This window comes from Musca autumnalis, unplaced genomic scaffold (assembly GCF_047663935.1).
Source record: "Musca autumnalis isolate F117 unplaced genomic scaffold, ASM4766393v1 scaffold_5, whole genome shotgun sequence".
Taxonomy (NCBI): Eukaryota; Metazoa; Arthropoda; class Insecta; order Diptera; family Muscidae; genus Musca; species Musca autumnalis.
This window is the reverse complement of record NW_027412088.1, coordinates 198621788-198649238: the sequence shown is the minus strand read 5'-3', so window position 1 is coordinate 198649238 and position 27451 is coordinate 198621788. Positions and strand designations below refer to the sequence as shown.

The 27451-nt window shown below is 33.1% G+C and overlaps 3 protein-coding genes across 3 annotated transcripts in view; 2 read left to right on the top strand and 1 right to left on the bottom strand.

The window, feature by feature from the left end:
- The first annotated feature begins 211 nt into the window (after positions 1-211).
- Positions 212-5442, top strand: LOC141387678 (uncharacterized). The gene is made up of 8 exons (XM_073957668.1): positions 212-813; positions 3581-3706; positions 3894-4019; positions 4077-4112; positions 4196-4300; positions 4364-4507; positions 4569-5082; positions 5141-5442. The coding sequence occupies exons 1-8, from the start codon at positions 279-281 to the stop codon at positions 5370-5372; spliced, it is 1818 nt and encodes a 605-aa protein (XP_073813769.1). The 5' UTR covers positions 212-278; the 3' UTR covers positions 5373-5442.
- A 3679-nt stretch (positions 5443-9121) lies between these two features.
- On the bottom strand, positions 9122-10458 carry ND-B14 (NADH dehydrogenase (ubiquinone) B14 subunit). Its single transcript, XM_073991550.1, has 3 exons — positions 10263-10458; positions 10059-10174; positions 9122-9362 (listed from the first exon to the last, which is right to left on the bottom strand). The coding sequence occupies exons 1-3, from the start codon at positions 10390-10392 to the stop codon at positions 9234-9236; spliced, it is 375 nt and encodes a 124-aa protein (XP_073847651.1). The 5' UTR covers positions 10393-10458; the 3' UTR covers positions 9122-9233.
- An 11634-nt stretch (positions 10459-22092) lies between these two features.
- The window catches only part of hebe, a 49644-nt gene continuing 44285 nt past the window's right edge, over positions 22093-27451 (top strand). The window contains exon 1 of the mRNA XM_073957771.1: positions 22093-22385. The gene's annotated coding sequence lies outside the window, so the exon portion shown is untranslated. The remainder of the gene's footprint in view (positions 22386-27451) is intronic.

The window sequence follows — 27451 nt, the reverse complement described above, 5'->3', positions numbered from 1 at the left end:
GCTAAGCATTTGTAGTGTAGATTCTTTTTTATTTAATTATAACTTTCATAGTTGGTGCCTAAAAGTATGCTTCATTTTTCATTAATTTTTCATTGTAATTATCCCTCTCTGTACCTCTGTACTCTTGTGTCATGTTTTCTTCTAAAGAAAGAACCGTTAGAATTTGACAGTTTCCTTCAAACACATGTTACCCAAAGCACCAAAGCAACATCTGTACTAAACATCTTCCAAAGTGATAACTCCAAATAAAATAAATCTTCAAAGGAAAAAAAACCAAAATGTTTGCAAATTGTTGCCGTTGTTGTTTAACCACTGAACGTCTTTTGATCTCAATTTACACCGAGACACCACACAATGATTTTAAAACATTAAATGATTACTTTAATACACTATTTCACTATGTTACCGATGGTGGTCGTCATGGGCAACATGGTCCAAAATTGTCCATTAACTATTCCAAACAAATTTGTTTACGTTGCAGTAAAGCTTTACAAATTAGTTATCATTTTATGTCAATGACCATGGAAAGGCAAAAGGAATATGAGGAGCGGTTTAACAATGCAAACGGCATAATGGGGAATTCGAATGAAGATTATCATGATGATGGTTTGCCTTTGAAGGATGATGTAAAACAGCAATTGGAAATGTATGCGGATATCAACAACAACAATGTGCAGCAAGAGGAAGATGTTAAAACTAAAATTGAATTAAAATGGAATTATGAAATGGAAAATAGTGTTCCCGAAAGAGAGGAGCAAACGAATGTGGAAGAGGTGAGAGATAATTTTATGTGGAATAAGGAGATCAAAGTGGGTAAGTAAATTGATGTGGGACAATAATGTTTTGTTTATTCCAGAGGCCTTAGGTTTTGATAGTGCACAAAAGGAAAGTTAATTGAAGGTGTTCCAAAACATAACTTGTCTCAGGTGTTCCTTCCTTGGGTGGAACAACTGTGGAATGCGTTCTACTAAACAGAGACGGCCCATATAAAGCTGTTTTAGGTTGTCGACTGTAAACATGTCGAAAACGTCAAATAATAGTATAATAGGTATAAAAAGTAGTAAACGTCATAAAAATTCAAAGACTTTTTAAGATTGATTAATTTCTTTCTTTGTCTTCCCAAGCTTGGTCATACCTGCTACTGAATGTTTATGTTTCGATCCATACAGAAACGTGCAAAGTACAAAATTCCAAGTACATATATTGTTAACCCCCAATGACAGGAGCGCCTTATACCTTTAAATCTTTACCTAGACCAAGGAAATCCTTTACAACCTGGGTATATACCGTAAGTTCCTTGCATCCTCACGAAGATGAACTAATATTGCAATAATAAAACGACCGTTTGAGATCCTAAGGTTACAAAAATTTGCCGAGCTGCCTGCAAGTGACTTGATGACTTGTGTTTTCTTATCACGAATAACAGTTAAACTTGAACCCGTACATATTAGTCAGACCTCATCTAGAGACAAAATTAATATTATATCCAATTAAGAAATATGTAAGTACGGCGTTAAGTTCTTTAAGCTTTTTATGCCCTCCATTACGACCTGTAGTGTAGTAAATATGAACAATTAGTACTAATTTCTAAGCTCTTAATCTACATAATAAATGTTCCCATGTCAGAAGGGAAAAAGGGAGACTTCTCTCAAATCCATGAGTGCACCCCGATTCATATTAGCTCAATGATATGGAAGCTACTGTTTATCGCCGAGTCCGAAAGGCGTGTCTTACAACACCACTTGTAGAGAAGCATGGCTAAAATACTCAGGAAATATCGCCAACATTACTGAGGGTTACTTTTGCCACCGTTGAAAATGTTGATGTTCCTCAGACGTCCTGAGTACAAGGGGGCTGTGCATTCTACTGCACTACGGTGGCTCTTCATATACGTTAAGTCTAATTCCTTGGAGGAGAATAATATTTTAACTTATGATAATCATTTTATACTGGAAACTTTCTGTGCGGAGGTTTTCTACCCACCGTGAGTGCGGTTCTATGGGAGCTATATGAAGACCAATACCCACAAATTTCTGGTGGAAAGTTGTATACCACCAAACAACGAAGAACAAACACAAAATTTCAGCCATTTCGTTGGGATATTGAGGCCACGACCTTCAAAATACCTGAAATCGGGAGGTACCGTTCTATGGGAGCTGTATGAAAACTTGTACCTATACGGACAAATTTCAGGATAAAAGTTTTATGTCCCCAACGAAGACTTACTACCAAATTTCAGCCATTTCGGTGGTAAATTAGGGCTAAATCCTTAAAAAATCCGAAAATCGGGAGGTACCGTTCTGAGGGGGCTATATGAAGACGTGGACTTGTACCGACAAATTTCAGGTGGAAAGTTTTATTCCCCCAACGAAGACTTAATACAAAATTTCAGCCATTTCGGTGATATATTAGGGCTAAATCCTTCAAAAATCCAAAAATCGGGAGGTACCGTTCTATGGGGGCTATATGAAGACTTGGACTTGTACCGAAAAATTCCAGGTGGAAAGTTATATGCCCCCAACGAATACTTAATACAAAATTTCAGCCATTTCGGTGGGATATTAAAAAACGGGAGGTACCGTTCTATGGGAGCTATATGGAGACGTGGACCTATACCGACAAATTTCAGCTGGAAAGTTTTATGACCCCAACGAAGACTTAGTATCAAATTTCAGCCATTTCGGTGGTATATTAGGGCTAAATCCTTCAAAAATCCGAAATTCGGGAGGTACCACTCTATGGGGACTATATGAAGACGTGGACCTATACCGACAAATTTCAGCTGGAAAGTTTTATGCCCCCAACGAAGACTTAGTACCAAATTTCAGCCATTTCGGTGGTATATAAGGGCTAAATCCTTCAAAAATCCGAAAATCGGAAGGTACCGCTCTATGGGGGCTATATGAAGACGTGGACTTGTACCGAGAAATTTCAGGTGGAAAGTTTTATTGCCCCAACGAATACTTAATACAAAATTTCATCCATTTCGGTGGTATATTAGGGCTAAATCCTTCAAAAATCCGAAAATCGGGACGTACCGTCCTATGGGGGCTATATGAAGACGTGGACTTGTACCGACAAATTTCAGGGGGGAAGTTTTATTCCCCCAACGAAAACTTAATATAAAATTTCGGAAGACATAGTACCAAATGTTGATGGTATAATAGGGCTAAATCCTTCAAAATTCCGAAAATCAGGAGGTAACCTTCTATGGGGGCTATATAAACACGTGGACCGATATAGCCCTTTTCAATACCTAATAATAGAAACTTAATAGTAATAGAATCAAAATTAAAAAGCTCTGTCTTAAAAATTGAGGCATGTATCTTGATTTCAACAGACAAACGGACGGACATGACTATTTCGACTTAGAATTTTATCCTAATCAAGAATATATATACTTTATAGGGTCTCTGACGAATATTTCGATGTGTTACAAACGGAATGATATATTCAATTATGGGTTAGGAAAACTCAGGAAAACTTAAGGCTTTAGGAATAAAAAAATGTATCGTTATTCACTTTTGAACTATTTAAACACATGATTTTTATATATGTACAATCTTGTCTATATCTTCAGAGCCCACAATCAAATCAGAAGTTGTCCCCACCTTGCCAAAACTAAAACCATTTAAGTGTCGTTATTGTGATGAATCTTTTGAATATCACGAACTGTTGATAAAACATACCCAACAGGTGCATCAACGTAAGACAATGAAAGCATTAGGTCTGTTCGATAACTTTGCAAGTACTTCTCAGTTCTCTTTTACTGAAGAAGTTTGTTATCGAACGGCATTTTGTAAAAGTTTGTACACATTTTTGGGTTATCGAACGGAGCTATTGTAAATTGTAACCATTTTTCTCTAACAAAAAATTTTGAATATATTTTTCAGAACTAATACCCTTCAAATGCAAAATGTGTAACTTTTATACCTGTTACATAGAAAGTTTGGGCAAACATTACAAGAAAATACACAAGAAGGAAGATTTAGAGAATCGTTTGTATAGGACAAAGGAATGTGAGTTATATTTTATAATTCGAAATAATTTTTAATGAGATTTGCTTTTGTATTAAGTACTGGCCATATCTGCTGAGGTGGAAATACTTGATGGTAAGTTGGGAGTCAAAAAGCAGAACTTTCAGTGGGAAAACTAAGCTCTTTAATATGTAATTTTTCTTATCTCTCTCCTGCAGAAATAACTCTCAAATGTACTGAATGTGATTTTCAAACCCACACGCAAATTGAAATGGATGGGCATTTGGATATGGAGCATAACATGCACGAAGAAGAAGATAAAAGTAAATATACCCAATAGGAGCATATTTGATTGATCATTGTTGATATGACATTATTTTCTTCAGCCATGTTTACAACACTATACAATTGTCCATCTTGTTATAAACAATTTATGGAAAAAACTTCAATGAAAATCCATTTTTCCATGGCTCATAATAATCCGGAGACTGGGTTAAATATACGCAATAACCATTGCTGTGAAAATTGTGGTAAATTCCACCAAACATAATTTTATAAATTAAAAAACTAATTCCCATCTTCAATTTGTAGGAAAAATATTTAATCGTCGTTCGGGTTTGGTCCTCCATGAACGTTTTTGTAGACTAAATGAACCCATCTCTTGTACCTTTTGTCCAACCAAATTTTACACAGTCCACAAATATGAACTGCACTTGAATTCTGCACATTCCATTGATGTACGTCATGAATGTGAAATATGTCATAAGGTATTCTCAAGGTCATCATCTTTAACGGTGCATAGACGACGTCACAATGAACGTTATGCACAGTGTCATTTGTGTTCAAAAAATTATATAAATAATGCAGAATTGCAAATACATTTACAAAGAATACATAAATGTATATTCGATAAAGGAGGATTATATAAAACCACAAGTTTTCCAGGAGAAGAAGGAAAACAGGCGAAGAATATTAACTCCCTTAAGTGTAGATATTGTGAATATACATCGACATCAAAGTTTGCCATTGAAATTCATCAATATCGCCACACCGGGAAGCCGTACAAGTGTAAAGTGTGTTCCAAAAGTTATGTATTGAGAAAGGAGTAAGTGTTCTTGAAATTGATTTGTTTAAACAAAATTAAAATCGTATCATTTGTATAGCATAAAACTCCACTGTAAACGTTCGCATGATGTGGAGGTAACTGATGAGGAATTGGCTTTAATGTTTAAAGAAAAACATGGCAATGTCAGTCGTTTCGATGCATTTTCCAAAACCAATAATGATCAACAAATAAATGCGGCGGATGAAATCGATTTGGAAAAAGAATTGAAAGAGTTCGATTTAACATTTGAAGATATCTTAAAGGAATTGTTTACAAAAAATGATTTATAGTTTGAAATAGAATAGAAATATGTAAACTATAGAAGTATGTAAAATAAAAAAATATAATAAGAGTGTTAAACTATCATACGAGATTGAAACTGCAACAATAACAAAACAATATAAAAAATATGTAAATATTATGTAAAACATAAAAGACAATGAATTTAAGAAATGAAAACTCAAAAAAAAAACTGCACCATTTTCACATGGCATTCGAAGAATTTTATTTGTAATTTGACTATTTCATTTTAAATTCGAAAATTTGTATTTGTAATTTGAGACCTCCAATTAAATTTCGAATTATTTCAATTGTTATTTGAGAATTCCATTTAAAATTCGAATTATTTCATTTATAACTTAAATTATTTGATTTGTAATTCGAATTTTTCTATTTGTAATTTGAATTTTTCTACAACATTTTCACATGTAATTCGAAGAATTTCAGTTGTAATTTGATTATTTCATATGAAATTCGAAACATTTCACTTGTAATTTGAGAATTTCCATTGAATTTCGAAACATTTGTAATTTGAGTATAAATAATTGAATTTCGAATTATTTCATTTATAATTTGAATTATTCGATTTGTAATTCGAATTATTTCCATTTACAATTCGAATTTTTCCATTTGTGGTTTGAATTTTTCTATTTTTAAATCGAAATTTTTCATTTGTACTTTCAAATGAAAAATATTCAAATTACAAATGAAAAAATTCGATTTACAAATATTAAGCCTTTACCTAATTAACTGCGTGTTGCGTGTGCGTTCAAAAATACAAAATACATGTATTTGTTTTTGTTTTCAATTTGAAATACATGTATTTTGTTTTTGTATTTTTGAACGCACACGCAGTTAATTAGGTAAAGGCTTAAAAAATTCAAATAACAAATGAAAAATTTCAAATAAAAATGAAAGAATTTGAAATACAAGTGAAACAAGTAAGAACGGCGTTAAGCTCAGCCGGGCCGGGTGTACCCTCCACCACGATTTGTATTGTAAAATGGAACAATTTGCCTTCGTGTATGAAGAAAAGAAAATTTCAAATTTCAGCAATTTCCGTAAAAGATGTGGCTAATTTTCACAATATGGGGGCTATATGAAGGTGTAGACTGATACCGACAAAATTCTGGGGGAAAGTTTTATACACCTAAAGAAGACTTCGTACCAAATTTCAGCCATTTTGGTAGGATAATGAAGCTAAAACCTTAAAAAATACCGAAAATCGGGAGGTACCGCTCTATGGAGGCTATATTAAAACATGGACCTGTACCGACAAATTTCTAGGTGAAAGTTTTTTTGCCCCTAACGAAGACTTAGTACCAAATTTCAGCCATTTCGGTGGTATATTAGGGCTAAATCCGAAAATCGGAAGGTACCGTTCTATGGGGGCTATATGAAGGCGTGGACCTTAACCAACAAATTTCTGAGGGAAAGTTCTATACCCCCAACGAAGACTAAGTACTAAATTTCAGCCATTTCGGTGGATTATTGTGGACACAAACTTTAAAATACCGAAAATCGGGAGGTACCGTTCTATGGGGGCTATATGAAGGCGTGGAGCTATACCGACAAATTCCTGGGAGAAAGTTCTCTACCCCCAACGAAGACTAAGTACCTAATTTCAGCCATTTTAGTGGATTATTGTTGCCACAACCTTCAAAATACTGAAACTTGGGTGGTACCGTTCTATGGGGGCTATATGAAGGCGTGGAGATATACCGACAAATTCCTGGGAGAAAGTTCTATACCCCCAACGAAGACTAAGTACCTAATTTCAGCCATTTTAGTGGATTATTGTTGCCACAACCTTCAAAATACTGAAACTCGGGTGGTACCGTTCTATGGGGGCTATATGAAGGCGTGGACCTATACCAACAAATTTCAGGTGGAAAGTTTTATACACCCAACGATGACTAACTACCTAATTTCAGCCATTTTAGTGGATTATTGTTGCCACAACCTTCAAAATACTGAAACTTGGGTGGTACCGTTCTATGGGGGCTATATGAAGGCGTGGAGATATACCGACAAATTCCTGGGAGAAAGTTCTATACCCCCAACGAAGACTAAGTACCTAATTTCAGCCATTTTAGTGGATTATTGTTGCCACAACCTTCAAAATACTGAAACTTGGGTGGTACCGTTCTGTGGGGGCTATATGAAGGCGTGGACCTTAACCAACAAATTTCTGAGGGAAAGTTCTATACCCCCAACGAAGGCTAAGTACTAAATTTCAGCCATTTCGGTGGATTATTGTGGACACAAACTTTAAAATACCGAAAATCGGGAGGTACCGTTCTATGGGGGCTATATGAAGGCGTGGAGCTATACCGACAAATTCCTGGGAGAAAGTTCTCTACCCCCAACGAAGACTAAGTACCTAATTTCAGCCATTTTAGTGGATTATTGTTGCCACAACCTTCAAAATACTGAAACTTGGGTGGTACCGTTCTATGGGGGCTATATGAAGGCGGGGAGATATACCGACAAATTCCTGGGAGAAAGTTCTATACCCCCAACGAAGACTAAGTACCTAATTTCAGCCATTTTAGTGGATTATTGTTGCCACAACCTTCAAAATACTGAAACTCGGGTGGTACCGTTCTATGGGGGCTATATGAAGGCGTGGTCCTATACCAACAAATTTCAGGTGGAAAGTTTTATACACCCAACGATGACTAAATACCAAATTTCACCCCCATTTTGGTGGGATAATGAAGCTAAAACCTCAATAATACCGAAAATCGGGAGGTACTGTTATATGGGGACTATATCAAAACGTGTACCGATATATCCCATTTTCAATACCAACCATCCTGGAAGTAATAAAAACTTCAGTACCAAATTTTGACGCTCTATCTTAAAAATTGCGAGCTGTATCTTGATTTCAACAGACAGACGGACGGTTAGATCGACTTAGAATTATGCTGATCAATAATATATATACTTTGTAGGGTATCCGACGAATATTTCGATGTGTTACAAACGGAATGACAAATTTAATTATACCCTCCATATGGTGGAGGGTATAAAAATTCAAATTAAAAATGAAATAATTCGAATTTCAAAAGGAATTTTCAAATTACAAATGAAATAATTCGAAATTCAATTACAATTGAAATATTTCGAATTAAAACTGCAATTTTTCTCCTACGGGATTAACATTTTCTTTAAATTAAAATTCTTGTCTAAATAGCCGGCCTTTAACATGGGAATTTTCGCAAGTTCAGATGCCCATATTTCGGGAAGTATGGACTTTCGCAACAAGTTTCATATATATTTGTGTTCAGGACAAAGGAACCTAACTGTGAAGGCCTCAGAAGAATCGGAAGGTCGCGTGTATACCCGTCTTGGGCCGATTTTTTAACTAAATTCCACTAAGTGGGATAACATGGGGCAGCTTCGTTACTAGTACGCCTTCGCTAGCACCAATTTTATTGATGCAACATAAAGGTCTTCAAAGGGATGTTGCAGATCATCGATAAATTCACAACTTTTCCTTGGATGATCAATAAAATCGGCGCAGCAGAAGGTACCCCATTTGCGAAGCCCCCCTAGGCTACCCTAAATCGTAATATTTTTACTGAGTTTTTACGATATGTAAAATATTCCTTGATAAGTACCTTCCGATTCCGTTAAATCTTGAATTCCATAATATGTGGCTAAAGGTTTCTTGAAATTTTCAGAGCAATCTCGTTTGCTTTTTTAAAACATTAATTCATCCTATTTCTCTTTGGGTTTCATTTAACATCTTCAGTTTGGTTCGATATTTGTTTCTCTCTTCTTTTTATTCACTTCTTGTTATCACTAAAAACATTTTGCTTTTTTTTGTTAACGAAAATTAAACTATTTTTTAGTAGATTTCGAATCTAATTAACACCTTGAATGAATTTGGACAAGAAATCTGTTGGCTTGGGTTCCTGGGATTCCTTCCAGTAACGCATAATGTGTCCCTTTTGTTTCCAAATTTCGATAGATTCCTTAAGTTCCATTTGGCCCTGTAAAGAACGGAAAGAAAATAAAAAGTTAGTAAAAGATGACAATGGTCGTAAAATGAGAAGTCTTAAATACATATTGTGGAAGTATGGACCTGTTCAGGAAATCTATATATCCCTGTGATCATGCAAAAAGGACTACCGTCCCGATCTGAGAAAAGCCCTAAATGATATTTGTTCCTAGTCTGTTCCTTTTCCTTTTTTAAATGGTAAAAGTAACAAAAGTATTAAAAGTAAGTTGTGAAGAGTTCTTATATCAATTTTAGTTTTTTTTTTGAGTAAGGAACGTATTTTTAGTTAAAATGGGATAAAACATGCAGATCACAACACGTAAAAGATTATAGCTTCTTTCGTTTATGAGACCAAGTCCACTTCTCATGGATCTCCATTGCATTTTGGCCATCTATTGATGAAAATGTTAGGGGGTCAAAATCTCGCGAAGTAGAAATATTTTCTGGGCAGCATCGGTAAGTATTTCTCTTTCATTGAATATAATCAGCAAATATTTATTGCATATTCCATTATCCAGTTTCAAAGGGATGAAGTTTTATATGATCTTGCGGTTCCTGTATGTGCATTTAATCATTGTGGGTCCTGATGGCTTTTTTTGGTTACAAAATATAATGTAGATCTTCATATGAGGCGCTTTTAAATGTTATTACTTTACCAACAAATGTTCTTCCTCCTTGTATGTCTTACCTTAATAACCAACATATCGATGACTCGCACATCGGTGACATTGCGATGCTTTAAGAACTGCTCACGCAATTTTTCACGGCATTGTTCCACGGTCAATGGAATATCATAGTCGTTAACTGTAATGGAAACCAAAAGATGTTTATTTTCAAGCTATGACATAACAAGCGGTGCAAAACCATTGCCAATCTCCGAACAAATATTTACCAATATATGGAATCTGACGATACCAGGCCTTGTACAAATTCAAGGCACGTCTGCGGGCTTCATCCCGGTCGACAGATAGAATGGGACGCACTTGTTGTACGGCTCTTTTAACAGCTTCACGACCAGCCATATTTCCACTTGAAATTTACCAAAAATTTATTCCTCTACAGCAGGGATAGCTAAGTCGACTTTCGATTTTTTGTTTTGACAAGTCTAAAAATCGAAGTTGAGAATCGATTGTTGAAAATAATCAAAAAGTCGAATTTTTGTGATCGACTTTCGCTTTTCAATCAGACGAATTTTTTAAGTGACAAGGATGTTGAATATTCGCTGCTAAATCCAAAAAACTACAGCACCATTTTATTTACAAATTAAAATTTAAATGCAAATTGCTGATAGACTCTAGTTCAGTAAAAGAGAGCGAAGTGAGAGAACAATTTTGACAGTTGTTTGCTGAGAAATTGCTGAAAGAATAGCTCTGTTCCAGAACTAAAAAGTTTTTACAATTTTTACCACTGTGTATGTGTAAATTTTGCGTTCCCGTACACAATTGCTCTGTTCCAGAACCTGCAAGAAGCTACTACTTTTTACTACGATAACATATTTTCCTTTATGTTATCGGGGAAAATAGTAAAAATTAGTAGATTCTTGTAGTACTGGAACAAACCAAAAATTTATATGAAAATCGTTTACGACTTTTACAACGTTTACCACTTTATAAACAGGCCAAATTTTTCCCAGCAACATATAGCAATTTTGATCAGCTGTTTTTTAATCATCTGCTAATGGTCAGCTGCTCAATGTTTAGTCTGTGTTTAGACACACAAATTTCTCGGGAAAGTAAATTGATTTTTTTGGGAGAGAGCGGAGAGCAAAGAGCTCCTCAATACTCTTTCCTACCCCCTATTGCCTAAAAACTGAATTTACTTTCCCAAGAAATTTGTGTGTCTAAACACGGTCTTATGTATCTTATTTTTGTGGAAAAATACTATAACTTAGTCGAAGGTCACACTAGAGTGGTTTCATTGAAACTTTTAGGTATTTATAGATCGAGTTGCCCACTACAGCAACTTTATTGGTCTGTTCTTTTACTTTTGAAAATGGTAAAACTGGCAAAAGTTGTAATCTACTTCCATATGAATTGTATGGTGCCCAAGATCTATTTAACAGGTCACGTAAGTAACACAAATACAACTCTGTTTTGGCCAAAAATTCTTCAATATGTCAAAATGTTTGTTTACGTTTTCATACAATTTATTCACAATAACAAAAAATTTGACAGATTGAAACCAATCATCTGGTCATTTTACGACACCTTATTACTTCATCATGATGGTGCCTGAAGTAAAGGAACGCTTTTCGAGTAAAAAGTTGCAAAACTTGAAGATTCTTGCACGTAAAGGAACAGAACTCATAAGTCCCGGGCCACACTACAGTAATTTCATTGAAATTTTGATATGAAATTATGCGTCTCTAGATCGACGTCCATAGTAGAGTAAAATCATAAAATTGCTGTAGTGGGGAATTCGATTTAAGAACACCTAATTTCATGAAATTTTTTAATGAAATTCACGCTAGTGTGGACCGGGACTAATATCACTCTTCTGTGAAACTCGACCTATGAACCCTTGTTTTCATGAAATTGTTTCAATGAAACACTCTAGTGTGACCTTCGACTTATTAAGTCTCGGGTTTATTTATTGATTATTATTTTATTAATTTATTATTCATTTTGCTTAAAATTCTAGAACTTTTTCATTTCTCGGGAAAGTAAATTGAGTTTTTAGGCAAAAGGGGGAAGGAAAGAGTATTGAGGAGCTCTTTCCTCTCCGCTCTCTCCCAAAAAAACTCAATTTACTTTCCCGAGAAATTTGTGTGTCTAAACACAGACATACAAATGTTAAATTTTGTAAAAATATGGCAATATCAAGCAAAAAGTCTGTATACATAAAATTTACTCAAATCTGATTGGTTGATTTGAATTTGCTGACAATTTTTTCTAGCTTTTGATGCAGCATACTCTCGGGCGCCGTTTAAATTTTAAAACGAAAACACAGTTCCTTTCAATTTATCTGACACTTATTATTAAAGGAAACATGTAAGAATAAATAACGGGTTATCTGTTCGATACCGGCCAAAATTTAACTACAGAAACGATGTAATAATGGGCCTATGTATGGCTTAGTAAATCAGAGTTGTATTTGAAGACAAATGGTCTGTTCCAGTACTGCAAGAATCTACTAATTTTTACTATTTTTTCCGATAACATAAAGGAAAAAATAGCTGTGTTCCAGAACTAAAAAGTTTTTACAATTTTTACGACTTTTACACATTTTACTCGAAAAAGCGTTCCCGTACACAAAAAAGTTGTAAAATGTTCACTTCTCTTTAAACAAAAATGGCGCTGAATAACGCTCTCTTTAAAAACTTTTTACACGACAAATTTGGTCGAGTAAAAAAATAGTAACATGGTTGCCGGCGTCTGATTGGCTGATACGCCGACTTTGACATTTGTTCCAGTTTTTTGACGTATTTTCCATTTTTCCGTTCCCGAACTATTTCAAAAAACTTGTGTGTGATAACAAATTTTTTGCAGTTCTCTCTTTTACGAGTTTTACCATTAAAAAGTACGGGAACGAAGCTAATGTTATCGTAGTAAAAAATAGTAGGTTCTTGCAGGTTCTGGAACAGAGCAAAACTGTCTGGTTTAAACGCCTAGTTACGTGCTACAATTAACAGGTAGATGCATCAGCCAACAACTACAACAAAAACCAGTTCAGTACTGTGAAATGTCAAAAATGTTTTCCAAAAATAAAACGATTCACATAATTTTTTCAACGAAATTTTGTTAGGCAGATATTAATAAACACATTTGGTCTGTTCCAGAACTGCAAGAATCTACTAATTGTTACTATTTTTCCCGATAACATAAAGGAAAAAATGTTATCGTAGTAAAAAATAGTAGTTTCATGGTACAATAATTCATAGGTAGGCCAGGTATGAGAATCGCCAAAAAAATACAACCCTGTCGCTATGGCTTAAAACGTCAAAATTGTTTTGATGAATGATAACGGATGAGTATACAAAGAAGAAGATGAACGAAATATTGAAATGAAAACAAAACAGAGTTGAATTTTTTGATCAATAATAAATATCAACTCTGCATGTCAACACGGTTTTGACAGATTAAGCCATAACAAAAAAAAAAATTGTAATCAGCTGTTAGCTGTGGCCTACCTAAGAATTATTGTACCATGAGTAGTTTCTTGCAGGTTCTGGAACAGACCAATTATTACAAAAATTCACAAAAAATTCAAAATTGTTCGTTTAAATTTTTGTTTTTTAATTTTGTGTTTTCAATTACAACAACTTTTTTGACAGTTTGCAATACATCAGCTGTGCTGATGCGGGTACGTGTATTGTTTGGTTTACATTCGGCGTCTTTTCGTGATTTCGAAGGCGTTTCGTGATTTCGCGCGGAATCATGCAAAATTTATCATGATTTCGCATACAAAAATGAAATCATCTCATTTCGTGATTTCAGCGAAATCAACATCGAAATCACAGTACACATGATATACAACCTTGTTTTTGCCTAAAAAAGTACCAAAAGTTGCAACACTTTTCACGTATCACAATAAACAAGGTAGATGTGCGAATTGCTGAAACAACAAATTTTAGTATCAAAATTTGTAAGTCGATGGTCAGACTAGCACGATTTCAACATGGCGACGTCAAGTTTATAGGCGAGGGGTATGAAGTAGTGAAACCCATGTACATGGTTTTCTGTGTTTGTTGTGTTGCCTCTTCTTGTTCTTCGTTGCAAGATTTTTTCTTCAATTTTCTTTCATTTTTATTTTGTCAAGCAAACGTTAACAACAAAACAAACATAAATATATTTAATAAAAACATTTAATTAATGAAATAGTGAAAATTTAACTATTAATATTAATTTAATTATTAATGTTAATTATTTTATGTTGTTTTTGGTTTATTTATGTCTTTTTTGTTTTTATTGGTATGAGAAACACAACAAACGCGAATGGTAAAATAAAGAGGACACGCAAAGATCTTAAATTTCACGTTAACGTGTGTGGACATTAACGAAATTTGAAAAGAAACTTTAACGAAATTGGTTTCATGAAACCTTGCTAGTCTGACCATCGACACAACAACGTGAAAAATATTAAATAACTTTCTTACAATGCTATTTTTCATTGTGTTCCCGTACTTTTTTAATGGCAATTTTAGAAAATAGATCTAATTGTAAAAAAATTTCTCCCCCATACAAATTTCCTAAAAATACGGAAACGGGAAATGACGGAAATTGCAAAAACTCCAGCAAAAATGTCAAAATCAACGTATCAGCTATAATATTAGATACCAATGAACATATGAACATGCTTTCTGCTAGGCCAAAATTGTATGGCAAGAAAACAGGAGAAGAGGGTGTTATTCGGCGCTATTTTTGTTTAAAGAGAAGTGCATGTCTTGCTAGATTTCGGAGTACGGGAACGCATTTTTAGCACTAAACGGGACAACTACTGCATGTACTAATATGTTGTAGGTTCTGAGCACAACTTTTATCTATCAAAATTTATTATTATGATGTCTCAACTATAAAATCATTATTTATTTTTTTTATTTTTTGGTACTATACACATTTGATATGATATATAGATAATTTTACGATAATTTTTTAAATAAAGTTGTAAAGTTCTGTATTGTCGAATATTTTTGATGTTTAATTCAATTTACAACAACTTGTTTTGAAAATTCATGTTCAATCAGCTGCGCATATGCATCTACCTTGATCATTGTCATATGTTTGAAATCAACAAAAAATAAGTGTAAACACCGGGGTGTATTTCAGGATTTCGTGAAATCCAATGGATTTTGGAGCGCAAGTGTAAACTTGGCATATGATTGTGCCATGGGTCACACTATAGGCCTGTTCCATGGTGTAATAATATATGGTCTGTTCCTTTACTTTTGAAAATGGTAAAACCGGCAAAAGTAGTAAAAGTTGGAAACTGCTCCCATATGAATTGTATGGTGTCCGAAGTAATGGAACGCTTTTCGAGTAAAAAGTTGTAAAACTTGAGGATTCTTGCACGTAAAGGAACAGAGCTATAAGGTGTAAGTGACAATCATATGCTTGGTTTACATTTACGAAATCCACTCGATTTCAACTGTCAAATCCATAGGTTAAACGTCAAATGAAATCCAGATGAGATTTCATTTGACGTTTGAGCCGTAAACTTATACGGCGTTTATATTATAGTTTTTTGCAGGGTTAACCTTCTTTATGAGGATTTATTTGAAGTATACACAATGGAAATGGCATTTGAAACCCAGACCCACTGGGTTAACCCGGTTATACAGTGTTGTGCATATCAAAAGCAACAAATCTAGGATTTTGCAGTACTTTAATTTTTGGATCCGTTACAATTTTTAAAAATGTAATATATTGTGGCCAGTTGTTCTTTATTATGTACAGAGAGCTTCCAACAAGTTGTTTTTGTACTTTGTCGTTGGATGGGATAACAACAACAATAATATTGGCCGATCCTCGAGAACGGGGATTGCAAAACAAAAGCAACAATAGACTATTATTAAAAATTGTAGTGTCATCGGTGTTAATCAACTGTACTTTTGACTTAAATTTGCCTTTTGGGGCGTGGTAGTGTCATTTTAGAAAGGATTTGCATTTGTTATCCTAACAGGGTTGCCACTTTCTACCACTTTTCCCATGGTCTGGGGAAAATCTCATAGTACCCTCAAATCAAAAATTTTTTCCCTCATACAAACATTTAAATTTTAAAATATTCATTCGGAAAGTGGATTAATATCAACCGTTCTTTTGTTTGCCGCATAATAAAAAAGTTAAACAACCGAATAGTGGTAAATACGATACATCCTGGTATAAACCCCTTAAGGCCATGGGCACATTTTGGCAGAAAACGTTGGGGAAACTTTAAAAATAACGCTAATAGGAACTTCCAAGAATTAGTTGGGGCTCTTATTTCCAATATATGACCTAGAGTACTTCGCAGAAGAAGTTTTGAAAACAATTTGAAAAGTTATACACGGGCCAAGAAACCATTGACATACCCAAAGGAAGACAATTTATGAAACACTGGTAGAAAATGCAATGTTTTATATGGTTTAAGCATCCCAATAAGATTTTTTTATTTTATTTTCAATAAATTATATTAAAAATAAGATTTAATAACAAAAAATATAAAAAACCTGTATTATTTAGTCATATGAGCACATTTTACTCACTGTTGGTTGAAACAATGGGTTCTTGACCGTTGTGTTGTTTGAGTTGGGAGCTGTATAACTTCTCAAATTGGTTTCAAAACTTCCTCTGCGAAGTACTCTGGGCCATGTATCGGAAATAAGAGCCCCAACTAATACTTGGGTGTTTCTATTCGCATTATTTTTAAAGTTTCCCCAACGTTTCTAGCCACAACGTGCCAATGGCCTCAAGGGGTTTACACCAGGATGTATCGTATTTACCACTATTCGGTTGTTTAACTTTTTTATTATGCGGCAAACAAAAGAACGGTTGATATTAATCCACTTTCCGAATGAATATTTTAAAATTTAAATGTTTGTATGAGGGAAAAAATGTTTGATTTGAGGGTATTATGAGATTTTTCCCAGACCATGGGAAAAGTGGTAGAAAGTGGCAAATCTGTTAGGATAACAAATGCAAATCCTCTCTAAAATGACACTACCATGCCCCAAAAGACAAATTTCAGTCAAATGTACAGTTAATTTACACGGATGACACTGCCATTATTAATAATATTCTATTGTTGCTTTTGTTTTGCAATCCCCGTTCTCGAGGATCAGTCATTTTTATTGTTGTTGTTATCCCATCCAACGACAAAGTACAGAAACAACTTGTTGGAAGCTCTCTGTACATAATAAAGAACAACTGGCCACAATATATTACATTTTTAAAAATTGTGACGGATCCAAAAATTGAATTACTGCAAAATCCTAGATTTGTTGCTTTTGATATGCACAACACTGTATGTAAACGGCCTATTAGCAATACGGTTTTAAACTTTTTTATAAACTGAATTGTCAAATTATATTAGGATCTACCCCGAATATTCCAAAATTTAATAAATAGATTTCCAATCTGTTCTATTCAGTGCCGCATAATAAATATATGAAGTGTAGAATGTATGACATTAGCTTTGTTCCCGTACTTTTTAATAGTAAAACTCGTAAAAGAGAAAAAGAGAGAAAGAGAGAAAAATGTGTGTCACACAAAAGTTTTTTCAAAAAGTTCGGGAACGCAAAAATGGAAAAAACGTCAAAAAAGCTGGAACAAATGTCAAAGTCGGTGTACCAGCCAATCAGACGCCGGCATCCATGTTACTATTTTTTACACGCTCAAATTTGTCGAGAAAAAAGTTTTTAAAGAGAGCGTCATTCAGCGCCATGTTTGTTTAAAGAGAAGTGAACATTTCACAACTTTTTTGTGTACGGGAACGGGTTTTCGGGTAAAATGTGTAAAAGTCGTAAAAATTGTAAAAACTTTTTAGTTCTGGAACAGAGCTATTATGTATAGAGTAATTTCGAGGCAAATTAAAATTAACTACCTGTTTTTTTAAAAAAAAAATTATTCTTCTCACACGAATTGTCAAATTTTGTAGATCGATTTACTCGCTTTAGCGCAAATGTAGAGCGCTGATTGAGATTGAGAATGAGAAATTCTTTACTAACTATGGAACGCATCTACGAAAAATTAGGTCTGTATGTCATCTGGGGGCAGAGCTATGGATGCCTAAATTATTACGAAAAAAGACGAACGAACAAAAATTTGTTACAAAAACTGGGGGTAAATTTTAAATCTTTTTTTATTTATTTTCTGTGCATTTTTCTTAACTACATTGGAAAGACCCTAGTATTCAAATGTTGCCATTGACATTTAATTCCCATAAAATCATGTTGTTATTGCAAAATTGTTAGTTGTTGTAATTCATGCAAACACCATCAGACCATCTGCTTTTTCACATGTATGTTGTCACTTTGGTTATACTAATATACAGAACAGCTGATGTCATACATGTGAAAAAGCAGATGGTCTGATAGCGGCCCACAGTGCTGCCGCGTGGACAAAAATCAAAAAATGTGATGCTAACTTTTACATATGTTATTTGGTCTGTTCCAGAACTGCAAGAATCTACTAATTTTTACTATTTTTTCCGATAACATAAAGGAAAAAATGTTATCGTAGTAAAAAATAGTAGCTTCTTGCAGGTTCTGGAACAGAGCATGTTTTTTGCTTATAGTAAACACATCCGATACAACGAATCTGAAAGAATTTTGTCGATATGTGCGCCCATAATGAAGTTATAGCTCTTTAAATATGAAAAATATTTCCCAGGTAATCTAAAGCGATAATCATATGAAAATTAGACGACAGTTAAAAGTTTGTTGATAATATTAAAAGTTTTGGATGGGGATTTGATGGGTGGGCTATAAATATAAAATTTTAGTACAAAAAGTTGACATCAACTGCATATGGCCAAAGTACCGTTATCAAAAATTAAAAATTTAAATTTGATAAAAAAATATAAATTCTAAATATTTGGTAGAGCATATCTTTTGATTGCCACCTTGGCTCTTGATTTCCGTTAATTGGACGTCTCCTTCGAAGCGAAATGTGTAAAAACATTCTGCCCATCCCTGCAACCTTCTGAGATATATCGGTTCAGATTTTATATACCCCCATATATATCTTTTCCTGATTTTGCTACAACTTGTTCAATTTTGATCGGATAGCCTTCAAATTTAGTACCTGTTAATTTATTAAGGCCCTGAATAGCTACACCGATTTTCACAAAAATCGGTTCAGATTTGGATATAGCCCCCATATATATCTATCCCCGATTTCGCTATAACTCGATCAATTTTAATCGAATATCCTCCAAATTTTATGTGTGATATTTTCTTAGGCCCCTGAATAGATTCCCCGATTTTTGTAAAGATCGGTTCAGATTTGGATATAGCCCCAATATAGCCTTCAAATTTAACATGGGATGTTCCTCAGGCCCCTGTTCTGTTTTACCGTTGACCTAGGTTGATGAATGTTTGCACAAGTACTTATGAGGGCACAGGAATGAAAAATATCAACTTTGGTCCATACCGGTTCAGGCTTGAATATGGCTTCGATATATAATTTCGCCCGATGCCACACAATTACCGATAATTACGTCATACTTTCCTAATTTAATCAATATCTGACATACATTGCGTGTTTAGTGCATCGAATACATAAAATCGGGCGAAAATATATATGAGAGCTTTATCCAAATCTAAGCCGATTTTTGTCAAAATCGGTGAAACTGAAAAAGGGCTTAAGAAAACATCGCATGTCAAATTTGAATGCTATTTTCCGATTTATAGGAAAATCGGTGAAAGATATATGGAGGCTATATCCAGATCTGTACCGGTTTTTGCGAAATCAAAATCGGTAAAACTGAACAGTGGTCTGAGGAAAGATCCAATGTTAAATTTGAAGGCTATTCATAAAAAATTGAGCGAATTCGGGGAAATATATATATATATATATAAGAGCTATATCCAAAACTGAACCGATTTTTATGAAAATCGGTGAAACTACTCAGGGGCCTAAGAAAATATCACATATAAAATTTGACGGCTATTCGATTAAAATTGACCGAGATATAGCAAAATCGGGGAAAGATATATATGGAGGGATTCTGTAACTCATTTTTGCTGTTATCGATAATTGTCGGTAAAATTAAAATGCTTTTAATTTCGATAATTAACGACATTTTTCTGTAAGTTAAAGAGCAGTACACATTGTCAGTTTTGAATGTCGATATTTCGCACTTATCGATAGCTGTCCAACCGTCCAGCAACCACAAAACAGTTTGCGGTTGTATGATGAATGACAAAAACCAACAAAGCTGTCATTCAAAACTGGCAATGTGTACTCAGCTTAACTATGAATAAACCCAGCAAAAAAAAAATGGAAGTGGTGCAAGTTGGAGTGAGGATTTCATTACATGCATGGATGCGCTTCCAGTGGACTAATGAAAAAGGCAATCCTTTTCCTCACATTTGGATTACATCCAACAAGCACTTTTATGTAAAAACGATAAAAAAATGTCTTATTAATGGCCTGTTCCCGTACTTTACAAAGTGGTAAAAGTCGTAAACGATTTTCATACAAATTTTGTGTACGGGAACGCAAAACTCGTAAAAGTGGTAAAAATTGTAAAAATGGAGTGCTTCCTAGCTGCGTGCTGCGGAAGCAAAATGGAGTGCTTCCTAACTGCGTGCTGCGGAAGCAAAATGGAGTGCTTCCTTTCTGCGCGCTCCCTTGTAAAATTCACTGAGGAATTCATAGAAAAAGGAGCACTTCGTGACACTTGCACCAGTGATTTAACTGCTTCCGTGGATGCAAACTTTTTGCTGGGAAAAGTAGTCGCTAGCCTCCAACGACACAAACAGTGATGCCAACTTTTCTTTATGTTTTTAGTCATAATTTTGCGATTTAATTTTACCGATTTTTGTCGGTAACAGCAAAACTGAGTTACAGAATCCCACTACAGGTAGCAAATTTAACATCTCATATGACATTGATGGCTAGTAAAAACACCGCTTTTCCGAAATTATAAGCATTTTAGTTTTACCGATTTTTGTCGGTAACTCGAAAAATTAGTTAGAGAATCGCACTACTGAATACTTGGCCGAAATTTTTGCACATCGTAAAATTTCTTCCGAGCTCATTCATATCTAGTTCCTTTGGGTACCACCCTCACAAAAGTTCAAAATTGTCGCTTAATACTATGTTTACATTTAAGAAATCCACTCGATTTCAACTGTTAATTCCATTGCTCAAACGTCAAATGAAATCGAATCGATTCATTTGACGTATACTCAAAGGAATTGACAGTTGAAATCGAGTGGATTTCGTAAATGTAAACCAAGCATACGTGAATTTTAAGACTACTCGAGTCTCCCTTGACCCTTCAAGGATGTGTTTCTGTGCCGGCGAAATCGACTACCTGTTTACTAAATAATTTTTAATCTTTTATAGTAAGTTTACATTTGAGAAATCCACTCTATTTCAACTGTAAAATCCATAGCTTAAACGTCAAATTAAATCCAATTGATTTCGGAGGAGTTTTCATTTGACGTATACGCAAAGGAATTGGCAGTTGAAATCGAGTGGATTTCGTAAATGTAAACAAAGCATTAGCCTAATGTAGTTTTTGTTTTTTGCAATTGAATTATTAATAACGTGATTTTGCAGTTTGCCAGCATCTAATTTAAAATGTGCATTACTCTGAGTCATACCCCTCTTAAATGTTCTTAATGATTTTATTAGAAATAACAAGATTTACAAAAACAAAATACCAGTTCAAATAGAATAAAACAACAACAGCAGCAGCAGCAACAAATTGAAATAGTCAACACAGACATATTATCTAGACTTGACATAGACAAGACAAAAGTACTACCCAACAAAGAGACGTCATCTAAGTGCAAACTCAGGCTTGCCTCTCTCAGGCTTTCTCAGAGTAGCTAACAGATCTTTTGTTGACAATGTTTTCTTATTATGAATGAATGGATGATAACGGTTAGTTAGTTATCATAACGTGTGTTGGTGGTAATGAACAAAACAAAAGCTCTATTTGAGCTTGACTCTTTTTTTTGAAGCTTTACTCAGTTTTTGTAATAACAGTGGGGTGATTTAGGCACACCCCTTCCTCCCCCCTTTATCATCACCGTCACTAACACCTTCACACCTTGGTGTTAAACATTAGTCGGTGTGTGTGTCAGTCAGTTCCATTGTGTAGATGGGATGGATGTCTGACCTAAGTTTTCAATATTCATTTGTTTCGATTTGAGTTTGATTTGAAACGTTGAAGTGTTAAAACGTATTTTTTCGTGTTTAAGCGGGTAAAGTGCGCATGCGCGAAGTGGAATACGCAATACGATTGTCATAAAAAACGTAATATTACGGTCGAACGTTTTGTAACAGAAAAAAGCACTTCCAACCGGATAAAGCCAAAACATTGTTCTTCCCAAACGGAGTCTGAAATATATTATGCAAATAAAGTAAGAATTTATTTACATAGGTAGAGCAACAAATAAATGGAAAAATTAAAAAAAAAAACAACAACATCAACAACGACAACAAGCGGAAAGTACATTGGAAACAAACATTTGAATTTGATAATTATTTGAAAAGATATTTGCATTGTCTGGTGCCAGACAACGAAAAAACAAGAAAAAGCAAGGCTTTGTTTCATGAAAGGGCATTGGATTTGAAATTTTGAATCAGCATCAAAATATTATTATTAAATAATAAAGGGTATCCAATCAGTGAATTGAATTCGTGAAAGTAGTCATTTTAATTTGTATTGAAACAAATTTTTGCCATAACTTTCAATTCGATTGTCCGAATAGGTAACGGAAGTTTCAAATAACCATCATTTGAATATCGAAAGAAAAGAATTTGAAAACAGAGTGAAGGGAAAAAATTGTAAAGATAAAAAGTGCAGCATTTATAGATTTGCATAACTAAAGGAAATGGGTTTTAAAAAAAGAAGTTTTGAAAAGAATCACTTTCATGTTATACCAATGAAAAGGAAACGGAAACGGTTGCGATACGGAGCAAAATACTTTCTATAAGAAATGATGGAATTTAAAAAAAAAAAAAATTGGGGAATAGAACTTTTTTACAGAAAATTTTGGTTACATTATTTTCTATAGAAAATCTTTTGGAACACACAGTGGGTTACATTATTTTCTATAGAAAATCTTGTGGAACACATTATTTTATATAGAAAATCTTGTGGAACACATTATTTTATATAGAAAATCTTGTGGAACACATTATCTGCTATAGAAAATCTTGTGGAACACATTATCTGCTATAGAAAATCATGTGGAACACATTATTTTCTATAGAAAATCTTGTGGATTACATTATTTTTTATAGAAAATCTTATGGAACACATTATTTTTTATAGAAAATCTTGTGGAATACATTATTTTCTAGAGAAAATCTTGTGGAGTACATTATTTTCTATAGAAAATCATGTGAAACACATTATTTCCTATAGAAAATCTTGTGGATCAAATTTTTTTCATAGAAAATCTTGTGGAACACATTATTTTCTATAGAAAATCTAGTGGAACACATTATTTTCTATAGAAAATCTTGTGAAACACATTATTTTCTATAGAAAATCTAGTGGTACACTATTTTCAATAGAAAATCTTGTGGAACACATTGTTTTCCATAGAAAATCTTGTGGAACACGTCGTTTTCTATAGAAGATCTTGTGGAACTCATTATTTTCTATAGAAGATCTTGTGGAACTCATTATTTTCTATAGAAAATCTTGTGGAACACATTATTTTCTATAGAAAATCTTATGGAACGCATAATTTTCTATAGAAAATCTTGTGGAACACATTATTTTTTAGAGAAAATCTTGTGGAGCATATTATTTTCTATAGAAAATCTTGTGGAACACATTATTTTCTATAGAAAATCTTGTGGAATACATTATTTTCTATAGAAAATCTTGTGAAACACATCTTTTTCTATAGAAAATCTTGTGGAACACATTATTTTCTATAGAAAATCTTGTGGAACACATTACTTTTTATAGAAAATTGTGTGGAACACATTATTTTTTATAGAAAATCTTTGGAACCCATCGTTTTCTATAGAAAATCTTGTGGAACACATCATTTGCTATAGAAAATCTTGTGGAACACATTATTTTCTATAGAAAGTCTTTTGGAACTCATTATTTTCTATAGAAAATCTTGTGGAACACATTATCTGCTAGAGAAAGTCTTGTGGAACACATTGTTTTCCATAGAAAATCTTGTGGAACACATCGTTTTCTATAGAAGATCTTGTGGAACTCATTATTTTCTATAGAAAGTCTTGTGGAACACATTATTTTCTATAGAAAATCTTGTGGAACACATTATTTTTTATAGAAAATCTTGTGGAACACATTATTTTCTATAGAAAATCTTGTGGAACACATTATTTTCCATAGAGAATCTTGTGGAACACTTTATTTTCTATAGAAAATCTTGTGGAACATATTATTTTCTATAGAAAATATTATAAAACACATTCTTTTCTATAGAATAACTGGTGGAACACATTCTTTTCTATAGAAAATCTTGTGGAACACATGTTTTTTTATAGAAAATCTTGTGGAACACATTATTTTCTATAGAAAATGTTGTGGATTACATTATTTTCCATAGAAAATCTTGTGTAGCACATTATGTTCTACAGAAAATCTTGTGGAACGCATTATTTTTTTATAGAAAATCTTGTGGAACACATTATTTTCTATAGAAAATCTAGTGGAACACATTATTTTCTATAGAAAATCTATTGGAACACATTATTTTCTATAGAAAATCTTGTGGAACACATTTTTTTCTACAGAAAATCTTGTGGAACACATTATTTTCTATAGAAATTCTTGTGGAACACATTATTTTCTATTGAAAATCTTGTAGAACACATTATTTTCTATAGAAAATCTTGTGGAACACATTATTTTCTATAGAAAATCTTGTGGAACACATTATTTTCTGTAGAAAATCTTGTGGAACACATTATTTTCTATAGAAAATCTTGTGGAACACTTTATTTTCCATAGAAAATCTTGTGGAACACATTATTTTCTATAGAAAATCTGGTGGAACACATTATTTTCTATAGAAAATCTGGTGGAACACATTATTTGCTATAGAAAATCATGTGGAACACATTATTTGTTATAGAAAATCATGTGGAGCATATTATTTTCTATAGAAAATCTTGTGGAACACATTATTCGCTATAGAAAATTTTGTGGAACATATTAATTTTTATAGAAAATATTGTGAAACACATCGTTGTCTATAGAAAGTCTTGTGGAACACATTATTTTCTATAGAAAATCTTGTGGAACACATTATTTTCTAGAGAAAATCTTGTGGAACATATTATTTTCTGGAGAAAATCTTGTGGAACACATTATTTTCTATGGAAAATCTTGTGGAACTCGTTATTTTCTATAGAAAATCTTGTGGAACACACTATTTTCTATAGAAAATCTTGTGGAACACATTATTTTCTATAGAAAATCTTGTGGAACACATTATTTTCTATAGAAAATCTTGTGGAACACATTATTTTCTATGGAAAATCTTGTGGAACTCGTTATTTTCTATAGAAAATCTTGTGGAACACATTATTTTTTATAGAAAATCTTGTGGAACCCATCGTTTTCTATAGAAAATCTTGTGGAACACATTATTTTCTATAGAAAATCTTGTGGAACACATTATTTTCTATAGAAAATCTTGTGGAACACATTATTTTCTATAGAAAATCTTGTGGAACACATTATTTTCTATAGAAAATCTTGTGGAACACATTATTTTCCATAGAAAATCTTGTGGAACACATTATTTTCCATAGAAAATCTTGTGGAACACATTATTCTGTATAGAAAATCTTGTGGAACACATTATTTTCTACAGAAAATCTTATGGAACACATTATTTTCCATCGAAAATCTTGTGGAACACATAATTTTCTATAGAAAATTTTGTGGAACACATTATTTTCTATAGAAAATGTTGTGGAACACATTATTTTCTATGGAAAATTTTGTGGAACACATTATTTTCCATCGAAAATCTTGTGGAACACATTATTTTCTATAGAAAATCTTGCGGAACACATTATTTTCCATCGAAAATCTTGTGGAACACATTAGTTTCTATAGAAAATCTTGCGGAACACATTATTTTCCATCGAAAATCTTGTGGAACACATCATTTTCTATAGAAAATTTTGTGGAACACATTATTTTCTATAGAAAATGTTGTGGAACACATTATTTTCTATAGAAAATGTTGTGGAACACATTATTTTCTATGGAAAATTTTGTGGAACACATTATATTCCATCGAAAATCTTATTATTTTCTATAGAAAATCTTGTGCAACACATTATTTTCTATAGAAAATCTTGTGGAATCCATCATTTTCTATAGAAAATCTTGTGGAACACATTATTTTCTATAGAAAATATGGTGGAACACATTGTTTTCTATAGAAAATCTTGTGGAACACATTATTTTCCATAGAAAATCTTGTGGAACCAATTATTTTCCATAGAAAATCGTGTGGAGCACATTATTTTCCATAGAAAATCTTGTGGAACACATTATTTTCTATAGAAAATCTTGTGGAACACATTATTTTTTATAGAAAATCTTGTGAACACATTATTTTCTATAGAAAATCTTGTGGAACACATTATTTTCTATAGAAAATCTTGTGGAACACATTATTTTCTATAGAAAATCTTGTGGAACACATTATTTTCTATACAAAATCTTGTGGAACACATTATTTTCTATACAAAATCTTGTGGAACATATTATTTTCTATACAAAATCTTGTGGAACATATTATTTTCTATAGAAAATCTTGTGGATTACATTATTTTCCATAGAATATCTTGTGGAACACATTACTTTCTATAGAAAATCTTGTGGGACACATAATTTTCTATAGAAAATCTTGTGGAACACATTATTTTCTATAGAAAATCTTGTGGAACACATTATTTTCTATAGAAAATCTTGTGGAACACATTATTTTCTACAGAAAATCTTGTGGAACACACTATTTTCTACAGAAAATCCTGTGGAACACATTATTTTCTATAGAAAATCTTGTGGAACACATTATTTTCTATAGAAAATTTTGGGGAACACATTATTTTCTATAGAAAATTTTGGGGAATACATTATTTTCTATAGAAAATCTTGTGGAACACATTATTTTTTATAGAAAATCTTATGGAACACATTATTTTTTATAGAAAATCTTATGGAACACATTATTATAGAAAATCTTGTAGAACACATTATTTTCTATAGAAAATCTTGTAGAACACATTATTTTCTATAGAAAATCTTGTGCAACACATTATTTTCTATAGAAAATCTTGTGGAATCCATCATTTTCTATAGAAAATCTTGTGGAACACATTATTTTCTATAGAAAATATGGTGGAACACATTGTTTTCTATAGAAAATCTTGTGGAACACATTATTTTCCATAGAAAATCTTGTGG